General features: G+C 37.9%; 2 protein-coding genes across 4 annotated transcripts; both read right to left on the minus strand.

Moving 5' to 3' along the window:
* Positions 1-1,262: 1,262 nt before the first annotated feature.
* On the minus strand, positions 1,263-6,652 carry LOC126599995 (protein EXECUTER 2, chloroplastic-like). Of its 2 annotated transcripts, none has more exons than XM_050266489.1 (11): positions 6,157-6,652; positions 5,155-5,271; positions 5,004-5,069; positions 4,351-4,457; positions 4,199-4,280; positions 3,389-4,087; positions 2,758-2,884; positions 2,510-2,676; positions 2,325-2,399; positions 1,703-1,807; positions 1,263-1,575 (listed from the first exon to the last, which is right to left on the minus strand). In XM_050266489.1, the coding sequence occupies exons 1-11, from the start codon at positions 6,502-6,504 to the stop codon at positions 1,474-1,476; spliced, it is 1,995 nt and encodes a 664-aa protein (XP_050122446.1). In that variant the 5' UTR covers positions 6,505-6,652; the 3' UTR covers positions 1,263-1,473. The 2 variants fall into 2 exon arrangements, with proteins under 2 accessions (XP_050122446.1, XP_050122447.1); XM_050266490.1 differs by having other exon boundaries at positions 1,715-1,807; positions 6,157-6,651.
* A 1,443-nt stretch (positions 6,653-8,095) lies between these two features.
* On the minus strand, positions 8,096-11,578 carry LOC126600728 (E3 ubiquitin-protein ligase SIS3-like). 2 transcript variants are annotated; one of them, XM_050267364.1, is made up of 10 exons: positions 11,304-11,578; positions 11,157-11,195; positions 10,995-11,061; positions 10,842-10,915; positions 10,512-10,650; positions 10,331-10,423; positions 10,092-10,157; positions 9,707-9,826; positions 9,060-9,173; positions 8,096-8,755 (listed from the first exon to the last, which is right to left on the minus strand). In XM_050267364.1, exons 1-10 carry the CDS (start codon positions 11,330-11,332, stop codon positions 8,345-8,347), a joined length of 1,152 nt encoding a protein of 383 aa, XP_050123321.1. In that variant the 5' UTR covers positions 11,333-11,578; the 3' UTR covers positions 8,096-8,344. The 2 variants fall into 2 exon arrangements, with proteins under 2 accessions (XP_050123321.1, XP_050123322.1); XM_050267365.1 differs by lacking the exons at positions 10,995-11,061; positions 11,157-11,195; positions 11,304-11,578 and having other exon boundaries at positions 10,512-10,702.
* Between the last annotated feature and the right edge of the window lie 1,486 nt (positions 11,579-13,064).

A 13,064-nucleotide genomic window follows, 5' to 3' on the forward strand; every position in this document is an offset into this window, starting at 1 on the left:
ATATAACGATATCCATTAAACATTTCGTGGTAAGAGCGATAGAAGAAAAAGAAAAAGCCAAGAGCCTCAAGAGGAAGCCTTGTATGGTAAAACAAGAAAAACAAATAAATTCGTAGAAAATCCAAGCTAAATAATTTGATGGATGACTGTACCAATCACTTTAGAGCAAAGAGGACAAATGGGAATCTTATCAGCGGGAGCGAGCTCTACAACAACTTTCAGTGCTCTTACTTCCTATATAAATACAAGACACCTTATGCACAAAAGAGAGATCATTACAGAGAGACTCACGGAAGAGGAAGAGAAAAAAGAGAGGAAGAGGAAGAGGAAGAGAGAAAAGAGAGGAAGATAGAGTTATCTTTGTACTCATATTATTCCAAATTATAATGAAAGCACCACTGCTGCACGTACTCCGATCACACTTATTGTAGAGGAACCTCGTAAATTTTATGTCTTATTTCATTTATTCCATTGCACAGCTCGTCAATTTTACAACACAGGCAAGCTTTTAAGTGGAAAAGCTTTATATAAAGTTTTCTTTAATTTACTAGTGTGCTAAAAGGCATAAATTCCTTCCCCAACTTTCCCCTCTTCCTTCGTGTAAATACATTCCTCCTCCTCCTGTGAATACCATTCACAAGAATAAAACACACTTGTACGATAAATAGTTGATAATAGGAGGCAGATTCTCTACCCTCCCACTTTCCTTGCCCTCCTGTGTCCTCCTGTTTTGTGTGATCACGGTTAAGCCACATCAACATTTTATATTAATTTTTTATAAAGATAATAAGACAAAAATAAATAGTAATATAAAATGTTAACGTGGTTTAACCGTGACCACACAAACAGTAGTAAAAGAATCTGCCTTCTTGATGATATCCTCCCGTTGTCAGACAGCCCAACGTCCTATGTTAATAACTTGTCAATCAAATCATCAAGAAAGATCACGATTGATAGTTACGCCTTTACACTATTTTGAAGAAAGTATTTACGAAAAACGACCAATTACAATGGTTTTTGATGATTAAATTAACCAAAAAGAAAGCACCAATGCCTTTGTTTTCAAGCCACAGGATATTTCGCAATCAACTTTTCATGGTATACTGATTTCTTAAGATTTGCTACTCTGATGATTGATGAGTTTCCATTAACTATTTCATCAACTAGTCATGATAACAAACCGTCTGTAGAGAAGAACATATTAACAGTCGATGCAGAGGAAGCCGAGCAGTGTCCGGAAATGCTCATGATTCGGAGCCTCGTTGTAGTTTCGGTACCAGTCTTATATATATTCGGTTCAGCAAAAATGATATACAGCTCATGGAGTTACAACGGGGTAAAACTCGAACAGATTGGGAATCAACCGTCTATATATATTTGCTCAGATACGATACACTTCAAAGAACTCTTCTCTTACATATTTGCTTGCCAAATCGAAGTGGTGAAAACTCGAACAGATTGGGAATCATTGGTTCAGTCTGGTAGTTTCAGGCGGTTGAACAGTACAAGGAAACTTTGCTCGGGGACGATGTAAAGAAAACCAAGATCTGCACTTTTGACATATGGTCCAATGCCCTGCACACCAAGTTACAAACATCAAGCAAAAGAAGGGAAATGAGAGAAAAGAAATACGAGGCCGGTTCTTTGAGAGTTTTGGTTAATCCGAATGTATAAGGAAGAAAAGCTAGTAGGCATACTGAACTGGTTTATTCACCTTGTTACTGAGTTGGAGAAGTTCTCCTTCAACCCACTGTGGATTCCGGAACCCAAATTCTGCTATTCTCCCTTGTCCTTTGTAACTTGCAACCTGGATAAATGAACACTTAGTCGGCAGCATACATCCATCCAGAGTTTCATTTTGTTGCAGCCTAAAAGACGTTCTTTAGTTCAATCCGTAATTTATTATAATGCCAAAATAGGGTATATGGAACTTTTTCTTCACACGGTTCCTTGTGTGGTTTGAAATGGTATCAGGAGAAATCAACGTGTTACTTCACGAAACATGAGGCACCAGCACAGGGCTCATGATCCTATAGTATGTATATGGTACTTTAGAAATGCCCCTAATAAGAGAAATGGTATCAACAATTGTACACGCCAGAGGAGATTTTCAACTAACAAAAGCAAAAAATTTCTAGCTGTTCTATGCAGAAAAGAGCAGACAGGGTTTTCTAAAACTTTTAGGCACAACTTGATCTACTAGTTGCCATGGTACTGAGAAAAACAAACCTCCTTGAGTTTTTGGTCTTAGAACTGTATAAAAGAAAAATATCACACACACCAAACACATGCACATATGCAGACACAGTGCAAAGTATCATTACCACTCCTAATTCATCTGGATACAATCCATGGTTAGATTGGCGGTTCCCTTTCCCAATTTTAGCACGAAATGTCACCTGGATATGAAAAAAATCAGAGAGTTTAGTACAAGATATGTTACATACAGTGAACATGTGGTGTCACAGAGCAAGTAGCATGGTATCACAAAATTTAGAAAGCTATAAACCTGGCCAGCAGGAACATTCAGGTCCCCAGTTAGTTTAACTGCCTCAACATATTCGAAGAACTCCATATCTACAGATTCTTTGCCTTCTGAGCTATTCCAGTGCCCGTACTTACGCCTGAGTTGCACTACCTCCTTGCCGTAAGGGCCAAATGCACCAACATACAGACCTGTACTTCAAGCAGAAGAACTCCTCAGAAGATTGTCCTTTTAAGTAAAAAAAGTAAAATGTGGAGGATAAGAAAACTGACCTTCAAATGGATCCAAATCTCCTCTAAAGGTGTTGAGGCGACTAAGCTTTGTATACTCAGATAATCTATTCCGCTTCTGAGCTTGATTAACGGCAAACTTGACTACTTCACGCATATTCCGTGTCATCTGTTTATAATTTAAAGGAAAGTTACGCACTATGAGTGATTCACACCACTGTCAACAAAAACTTAATATTGTGCCCCAGAAGAAATGAGAATTTAGGGAAATTTTTTAATGTTAACTATCTAGTATCAGTCTCTTCTAAAATATAGATCTAAAACTGCAAAACCTTCCACCAGTTATGCGAATTTAAAAACAAACCTGAAACTTTCATTTTGCCCTCGAAATTTATAGCTGAGACAAACTATGGACATGACGCAAACTTCCTAGAAATACTAAATCCAAAAATGATAGAAAACGGGAAAAGGAAGACATAAAGCAAGGGTAGTCTTCGGAAAATCCAAATTCTAAACCCTTGTTTGCCATGAGTCTACCATGTACAACAAAAGTATCCAACTCAAATGATTCTGTTCATGAACCCAGTCACTTTTTACCAACTGGAAGAGTAGGTTTTTTGGTATGTGCAATCTCCATATCATATTTTCCTGATGGTGTAGAAGTTCAACTGACCTTTGAAGAAAGCTTGTCAGAATTAAAAAATGCCTTGGCAACCTCAGAAGGCATGAGCTCAGGGGCACTTTTAGGTGCTAGAGCTGCCACCTTGAACTTAGATGCCTTACTTTCTCCCGTGTTGTGATCTAGGCTTCTCCCTGGAATATGCAACACAAAAGAATCTTTCTCCACATCTTTGATTTCAGCAGGCCAACGCACATACTCATCCTTGGTAGGAACATCCTCATTATTATGTACAACCCCACCAATAAAAAGTTTCATATCCAAATCCTTTTCATCTTCTATGGTATCAATACCTTCTCCTAGAGTGACCTCGTCAGACTGAATTTCATCCAAATTATTCACTTCGTCTTCAGAATTCTCATCAGAATCTGACGAGTCACTATTTTCTTGCATCAATTGGTTCACAGAATTGTCATCCTCTTTCACTTCCTTAGCAATATCAACATCCATGACTTTAACTTTCAGTCCTGGAATTTTTGTCTTAAGAAAATTTAACACACCTTTTATCCCCTCCTCAGCTGCTCCCTCAATATTAATGCCCTTGAACTCGCTGCTCTCTGCCTTGCCTTCATTTTTCTGTACATCTACTATGGTTGCACTCTCAAGTTCGGAAGTGGATGAGCCTTTTTCAGGTTTGGAAGGTGCAACAGCGGAGTTTGTTGAACTGCCTTTGGGTTGGTGTAAGTACACTACCTGCAACAGATATGATATCAGAAGACCAGAGAGGGAGGACAAACTGCATAGAGGGAGGACAAACTGCATTAGACAGGTGAAAGATAGTTTGTTTGAAAGATCTGTATTTACCTGCATAATGTATGTCCCATCAGCATTTTTTACCACAAAAATTTCAAATAGGGGACTTCCCGGTGATGCTTCAACCAACTGTCTGCAACAAATAACAAATCAGTAGTTTTCTCCAGTAGATGAAAAATAAATCAAAACCCAAAAGATCTTACCTTGGACTGTAACTCCTCCCAATAAATCTGCCCACACCAGGAGTTATTCGTATTAGCCTTCCAAAAGGATCATCTAAATCTTTTGGGTACCCAACCCACCAACCTACCTGCAGATACAGAGAGAACCATTTAAAGGACACAGCGAAAATTTACCACAAAGCAGGCCTAATTAATAAGGCCTATCAATAAAATTCACATAAATATCTTAAAGATGCCAGGAAAAAACAAACTAGGCACATATCGTTTCAAGAGCCATAGGTAAACTCATCTTTTTTGGAGAAAAAAAAAAGAAAAGAAAAAGGCTTTATCATGCGTAGGATAAAACTGGAAGTCAGCAGCATGTAGGTGATGGTAGAAGCTGCCTCCAACAAAGGTGTATTATATGATAAATCATAAATGTAATAATTTCGTCCCGTCGACACTTTGGAGTCCCACAAAAACTTCCATGACTGGCAATAAAATTCATGTACAAAGGATGACCTGATATATCTAATTTCTTCCAATGAAATCTACTTTCAGTATTTCAACTAAGCGTGAAAAGAAAAAAAGAGTAAAAGCTGGCTATTTCAGCCAACAAATAAAATTGAGTTGCGAAGCCATGTTGTTAGAAATTGGAAGATAATATATAAGCCAGCAACACGTGGGAAGATTACCAGTCCGCTTCCTGTGTGTCTACACAACCTTGAAGCATCACGGTAACGCTCTTCCTCAATCGCATTCTGCAAACATACAACAGACCAGGTAAACAAACAGACATTGATGTGAGCAAGTACACAATTACAAAAGCATAAATGCTCAACTAACCTTCAATTGAGACATGATCTCAACAACAGTGTCGTTTGATGTAGCTTCTGAAATAGACATTTTCAGTTTTGCAGCTTCCTGGAAATCTTCCTTCTCAATTGCATCTTCAAGTTGAAACTGCTTATAGCATCATGTCATAAAACATTAAAAAATAAAACACTTTTAATTTGTATACGTGTGGTTATGTTCAGTTGTGTATGATTCTTTGTACTGGTACATGATTGTATCCACAGTGAACAGACCCAAGCAACCGAGACTCCAGAAAAAATTACAATATTTGCACAGGTACATGGTTCAACTGAAAGTAACAAATGGCAGATGAAGCAAATTTTGTACCATCACTGACTGCCATTTGACAATTTAGAAACTTAAAAGAATTCCGTGAAACTTGCTAATATACCGAGAACAGGGGAACAGACTCTCCAAGTCTTCCCGAATTTCTCATGTAATTCAAACGATGCAAAGTAAATCTTAAATTTCTCAAGAACCAAGTTCCAAAATTTGTTTTAACGTTTCTCAGCTGTCTTTAAACAAGGTCCAAAAGGGTGAATTATGTTCTATAAAACCCTGAGAAATGGTAGCAAAAGGCAGACAGATTTAAATAACTATAAAGCTCAAGGAAGAGAGAAACTGATGAGCATGATCAATGATATATAATCATCAAAAGCTACGAATTTCAAATAAATTCAGCTTACTTTTGGATTTATGAACTTTGCAGTTCAACTAATGGAGTAGTAAACATAAATAATATTCAGCAACTGGGAACTGTACATTGAAAAGTAACAGAATTCCAAATAAAATAAGAAACAATTATCCAAAACCAAAAGCGCTTCTTACTACGTTTGACATAACTTGATTCTGATCAAAGTACTTCTAGTAAAAGCTCTTATGAGCATAATTCTTCTAGAGAACTAGCATTTCTGCCCAAACAATACCACTGACAAAAACTGAAACTTCGATGCAATTAGCAACTGAGCAAAAAAGTACACAAAACCCACATACCTTGAGAACAGAGACGAAGCTCTCGGCCTGTTCGACCTCGGAGAAATGGCGGCTCCACCGATTCCAATCCCATTCCCAAGACGACCCAACACAGTCCTCACTGTATCTGTTGCTCTCACTGCACCGGCAGCACAAATTCGAGCTCTTTCGACTCCTGCTACTACTCGAAGACGAAGAAGGTGAGAGCTTGGTCTGGACAGAGCAGCCCCAACTGAGAACAACGCTCAGATTTTTATTGGAAGTGTTGAATTTGGACTTGGTGTTGGGTAAGAAGCCGGAGCAGCAATTGGGTCCGAATTGAGGCAGGGGGATTGCTTGTCCCACGCCCCACCCATTGGCCACCTCCATCTCTCTCGCTATCTCTCTCTGGTTTTCTCTCTTCCCCACAATTATCTGTGTGTTTTATTTTGTGGGGAATTAGAGAAATGAATTATCGTCCGAGTTTTTTGTGTTGTCGTAGTTCGTGACGAAGATGAAGACTGCAAGAGATATATGGATAGATATCGTAGAATCGCCGCCTTAAATGTTTTTGCAATTACAGGCAACTCAGGCCCACAGACTTGTGGTTTTCTTCGATCAAAATTTTAAATCAAATTTATAAAATAATATATTATTAATATGAAATAAGTACGTTAATTGATACTTAATTAATAATTTAGCTATCAATTTTCATTTCATTTAATTTATAAGATTTGTTTATAAATTTAGTACCTAGCATTACCTCTCTTTTTGCATACGGAAGGGAATGTTTTTGTTCATCGCCATCAAGTAATGGTGATTTTGTTCTCCTTATTTATTATTGTTAATTGAGCGTAATTTTTGATATCTATTCAGTAATTGTAATTTTTGATATCAAGTAATTGTAATTTTTTTATTTAAAATTGAATATAAATAGTACTTAATAAAAATTGTTCACACAATGTATAATGAACAGATATGATTGAATTATTATAATCCTCACAAAAAAGATTTGGCGAGGATCCTCTCTCTTTCTACCCAAGAATCAATCTTTTGACCCACCCCACTTCTCTCTGCTGGTTGCCGCGTGTTAGATGTGCCAACAAGACATAGGAAAGGGATCCATATGGATCACTTTCTCCTAATCCATCAAATCAGTGAATTCATATAATTGAAATTTGATTCAACGGCTGATGTTATTATAACTTTTAAAATGGACTCTTATTTGTAACCGTTAAATCAAATTTCAATGATACGAATCCACTGATTTAATAAATTAGAAGGAAATGATCCGGAGAGATCCCTCTCCCGAGACATACAGCCGTAATTGTTTGTCAAAATTGGTTGAGTGGACTACAAATTAATAAATTATCACAAAAGTTAGGTTTACACACGTTCGATAAGACGGCTGCAAAAATACGCCACGTGTACTGCCACTTGGCTTGTAATCTCCACGAGGGCCAAGGACCCCCTTCAAATGGATTTGAATTCTCGTCGGATCTTCAAATGGATTTGAATTCTCGTCGGGTCGGATCTTCAAATGGATTTGAATTCTCGTCGGATCTCCTTTCTGGAGGTTATAGGAGGTTATAGGAATCAATGCACACGGACCGTTAATAAAAAATCGTACGGTCCCAATTAAATGTTTTTTATATTTTTTAAAGTAAAATAATTTCATTTTACGTGAAAAATATAAAAAGAAAAAAAATTGCAACCGCATAATTTTTGATCAACAATCCGTATGCGTTGATCCCTAAGATCCCTAGGCAAGGGATCCAGCGAGGATCCAATTCCCCTTCAAATAAATTAATCTTTCGAACGAGAAGAGAAAGAAAAGACTTGCATGAAACGGAAAATGCTAAAAGCGGCAGTGTCTTGAACCTATCAGGCTTCGCCGTTCTTATATAGAATAGTATAGACTGGTTTTGTACGCCGGCAACTTGGGGTCGCCATTTCATGCAAGCCCTCAAGAAGAGGAAAATTTCATGAAACAGAGGTAGCTGCATTGGTTAACCGATCATATCCAGTTCTCATATCCATGAATATGTACATCCATCATTACAATGAGAAACCATGGCAAAAAGCTTTAGACTTTCAGAAAGCAACAGCGATTGCAAAAGCATGCCGACCGATGGCGAGGTACACAGATCTATACCGTTAACGCCTTCCCTCAGCATATGGGTTAGAAAATTCAGTTAAAATTTAGAAAATGTAAACCAGGAAGGATCCCCTATTGTTGTTGCTGTGAGGGGAACTCGACAACGACAATACGTTCAATGGAAGGGACCGGCCTTGGGCTCGAAAGATCCCGAGTAGATGAGAGAGCAATACCCCCTTCCTCAGAAGTTTCCAAAGACGTGTCTGCCTCATTGCCTGCACCTGCATTTTCAGTACGAACTGGGCGGAATGCTCCCTGCAACCTCAACAAATGCCTCTGACTGTCAGGTCGGGTTCTCACGTACCGGTTGGCTGTCAACACACTGAGAGATGAACGCTCAGAGTCAGGACGGAGATTGGATATAGCACTAAGGTCGAGATTTGGGAAGACTGAGCAACGGCATCTGGGACATTTCACATTCAGTCGAAGCCACTCATCGATGCATTCTACATGAAAATTGTGAGCGCAAGGCAGGCCGCGAACCTGCAGAACTTCCTGTAAGAATCTGTTGTTGAACTTTGTAATAACTGAGCCATTATCAGAAGGTAAAATATGTCCGGCAATCTGTTCATAGAATGGGGAGAGGTCGTCTGCATTGCTTAAACGATAAGCTATGCACTTGGTTCCTATTTTCTTAAAATTCTCTCTACATTTTACAGGGAGCCACAAAAGGGGTCCATTGATCCAATTCTTATATAAACAAAGATTTGACTTTTACCCGAGAAGCATGGAATAATTCAGATCAATGCGGTGTTTAAAGTAGGATAGATATTCATAAAAAATTTACCTCGTTGCCTACATGAAACTCTTCCAAGCAGATTGGACATTCACTGCAATCAGTTGGAACAGCCTTCAGTCTGAACTTTGGAAGCTCCTGAATGAGTGCTTCCACTGCTTCTCTCTGCAACACCAAGATAACAACGTCAACCATCAGAACTCAGAATTAAAGTATCAATAGTGAATTGACATAGACAACGAATAATTCACAATGGAAAAAAAGGACTGTCATTGAAGAGGTTAATTTTCCTTTTTAGTATGTCCCCTTATCACCAGTAAAGCACAACAATTAATAAACACTTTTATACTAGGCCTCTAAAGTCCAAGTGTGCTTGAACGTTTTGAGACAGAGTAACGAGTATATACACACACAGGCATACATGTCAGCAACACCCACTAGAATCCCTAATCTCTATTTTCTAGACATTGCTTTTGCCAATGCTTTAAGCATAGAATTCATCCAAAATGCTACTGCTTAAATAGCTTGAGTAACTACTATCATGAATTCAACAAAACAGCCGCATATAATTTTTTTATAGTACACATAATATGTTGTAAAAAGAGTGAAGATAACAATTAGACAAAACTGAACAAAGCTGTGAATCTAAGGGCAAGTAAGCAATTTCCTCAGCAGGAAAATTTTGGGGTGGGGGTTACCTGTGCTTGAGTCAAGTAAAGTCCAGGTTGGTATGCAGCAGTATCTTGGCCCATCCCTCTTGTTTCTTGACCGGCAGCTTCAAATGCCCAATCTGGCACCCGAATCATATCAACCAAAACCTTAACAATGAGGAGAAATCATTACTAGGAATGATAGGAAGAAGTGGATCAACACAGAATAAAAGAGCTTTGAACGCTAATGTGCAATCAACAGCAAGTGGGCGTGTTACATAGTCAAAACAGCATTATCATATATTGTCTATCTGGTACAATAGCAATACTGGCATAAGCTAAATTGAGGAACAAAACACTAAGGGCATACATTCATAAATATTACAATAAGAGACATTTCCATGAAGGGGAAAAAGAACGTCTCAGGATTTACCCCATATTCTGACACAGGAATCCCTTGTTGAGCACGCAATAAGTGTGCCTCTCTTCGTGTCAACCACTGAAATAGAGGGGTTCCAAAACGAGGATTAGAACATCACAGATAGGGACACAAAGCACCATATATATATATATGTTAAATAGAATGTCTGAATACGATGTTCAAATGAGCTCACATAGAATAAAGTCCTGGTTGAGTCTAAAAAATGGACAAGGACACAAAGCACCACTAACCTTCCCAAGCGACATGCAAGAAACGCAAAGTAGTGCACAGTAGCTAAAAAGCAACCAAATGAGAAAACCCCATTTGTGACCATTTTCAGGCAACTGCAAGCATTAAAATGCATTAGCACCGCCACTATTGTTTAAACTTTAAACACCACTATTCTGCCAAGAACTAAGATATATAACTTACACAGTCCTTCGATTTTTTAAACCACAGCGTACCAATCACTGTCCAAGTCCAAAGAAATGGATAGAGCAACAGAGAAAGAATCGAAAGGACCACTACTCTTCCGCAGAAACGAGCATATCTTTGCTGCCACCCAAGATCCCTAATACCATAACAATTCGAAGGGGAAGAACACGGTTTTAGAACCATTCAAACTACACAAATCGAACAAAGTACCAGGGAAACATTAACTAAAGGTATGGACTTACAAACTTCCCCACGGTTTTAGAACCATTCAAACTACACAAATCGAAAAAAGTACAAAGGAAACATTAACTAAAGATATGGACTTACAAACCCATTCCAGAGGCAAGCCCATTATCCACAAACATCAGCATCCGAAAAACAAACACAGTAGTGTAATCAACCTGACATTAAAGCCAAACACATATCTAAACAATCCCATATCAAAATTGCTGGGAATTCAGATAATATATATATACCTACCACAATCCATATGTGCAACGGGAATGTACAAGTATGGTACCGCTTCCAATTCATTGCAACAATCACTCTGTTATCCAAACCGTTAAAGAAAAAGAACAATTGGGAAAATTGGGATTCCAATACGAAATTAGAAACCCAAATTTAGATAAAATTAAAGGATACACACTCGTCGCGAGCATCGACAAGAAGAACCCATCGTACCTGCAGGTGCAAAACAATCGAAAATTCGACTTCAAAATCCTTAGAACCCACACGCAGTAATCGAGAGGCGGGTGGAAACAAAGAAGGAAAGAAAGACAGATGAGTTACCACTTGAAATCGACGCCTCGGATGGCCATGGCGGAGGACAAGCTGTGCGGAAGAACGCTACGCAGAGGACGGCGAATTCCAAGATCCGACGGTGGTCATTTGAAGAGAGAAATGCTTGCAAGTTTGCGTACGAAGAGACTGAGATGGGAGGAGGGAGATTCCGGACGGGACAAAGCTGGCGAGCAAGAAAGAGACCGATGAGAGAAAGACAGATAGAGAGAGCGTATGAAGCGGTGAGAGTGACAGTGAGGGGGATCGACTTGTGCTGTGACTGTGACAAAAGCTGACTTTCTTCCAACTATCATATCCGCACGCGCCTAAATTTTCAGAGTTTTTATTTAGGGATAGGATTTTCTCTTCTCTTTTTTTTCCCTCTCCTTCTATTTGAACGGACCGCGTCAACATTTTATATTAATTTTTTATAACAATAGAAATACGAAATAAGAGAAGATGAGAGGAGGAAATGGAAAGAGAATGAAAGAAAATCCTAATTCTTTTATTTATTATAAGAGAAACGATGGTGATTTTATTTACGAAAGCATATAATCTTTGTCGTGGAAGCTCCGAAGCTCCTCAACAAACTATTGAAAACTAGAAGTTAAAGCCAACTTGACCATCCTATGCACCGTTATATTGGCGCATTTACGAACATGTCACACTCGTGAGGCTTCAAAACCTTGCAAACTAGCTTTAACGTCCTCAATCAATAAATCAAAGGCGGAAGAACCATTGTGAGGGCTGCCAATAGAATGAACCACCTACAATTCATCACTCTCTGGAGTCATACATTGCCAGTTATGCTGCGAAGCATGCCACACTCCATCACGAGCGGCTAGAGCCTCATATTTTTTGTTATAACTTTGTGTAAGGATAATGCTAGAAAGACCACATTTATAAGACTAATGCTAGGAAGACTAAATTATAAACTAAATTTGCAACCTAAATTATGTGGCATTTTGACATATTTTCATGTTTTGCTCTCCACCCGATATGTCAAATTAAACTATTATTTAAAACAATTTTTTTTTCTTAATTTCTATCTTATACTTTAAATTTTACATATAAATAATTCATAATAAAAGTCATATTAATTAATACTAATACAAATAATCTAACAAAATACAACCGCTTATTTGAAAATAGAAGAAATAAAAATCCAACTCAATAATCATCACCTCTAAGAATTTTCATTTTAAGTTGGGAATAATATAGTTGTCCCTGATCACCCATCTCCTTCGAAATTGAGTTGGAGAGTACATTGGATGTTCAGCAAAATAATCATTATAGAGTCTTTGGTGCCCATCAAGTCGTCTTCTATTGATATATGCATGACCGTTTATGGAACCACGACGTTTTCTCATTCCTGTCTCCATGTTCTCTTGTTCATTTTGTAAAGCAACCAATTCCAGCCTTTCCAGTTCTTCATCAGACTCAGAATTAACAATACTCCAAAAGTGCTCCTCTGCTGAATCAGAAGATGAGTCTGAAAAAATTTGGAGCATGTTCACAAAATAACGAAGGATATCTATTGAAGAACGAATCACTGTATTTTACAAAGTAGCAACATTACTTAAATTGAAACAAATTTGCCGATTAAAAAAAGAAGAAATAGGTAGTGTTTTAAACGAACTCTACCGTTCAACAATCAATTGCTTAAATTGAAACAAATTTGCTGATTAAAAAAGAAGAAATAGGTAGTGTTTTAAACCAACTCTACCGTTCAATAATCAAATAATATTAATAAAAGACATTTAATAATTA

Source organism: Malus sylvestris, chromosome 14 (genome assembly GCF_916048215.2).
Source record: "Malus sylvestris chromosome 14, drMalSylv7.2, whole genome shotgun sequence".
Lineage (NCBI taxonomy): Eukaryota > Viridiplantae > Streptophyta > Magnoliopsida > Rosales > Rosaceae > Malus > Malus sylvestris.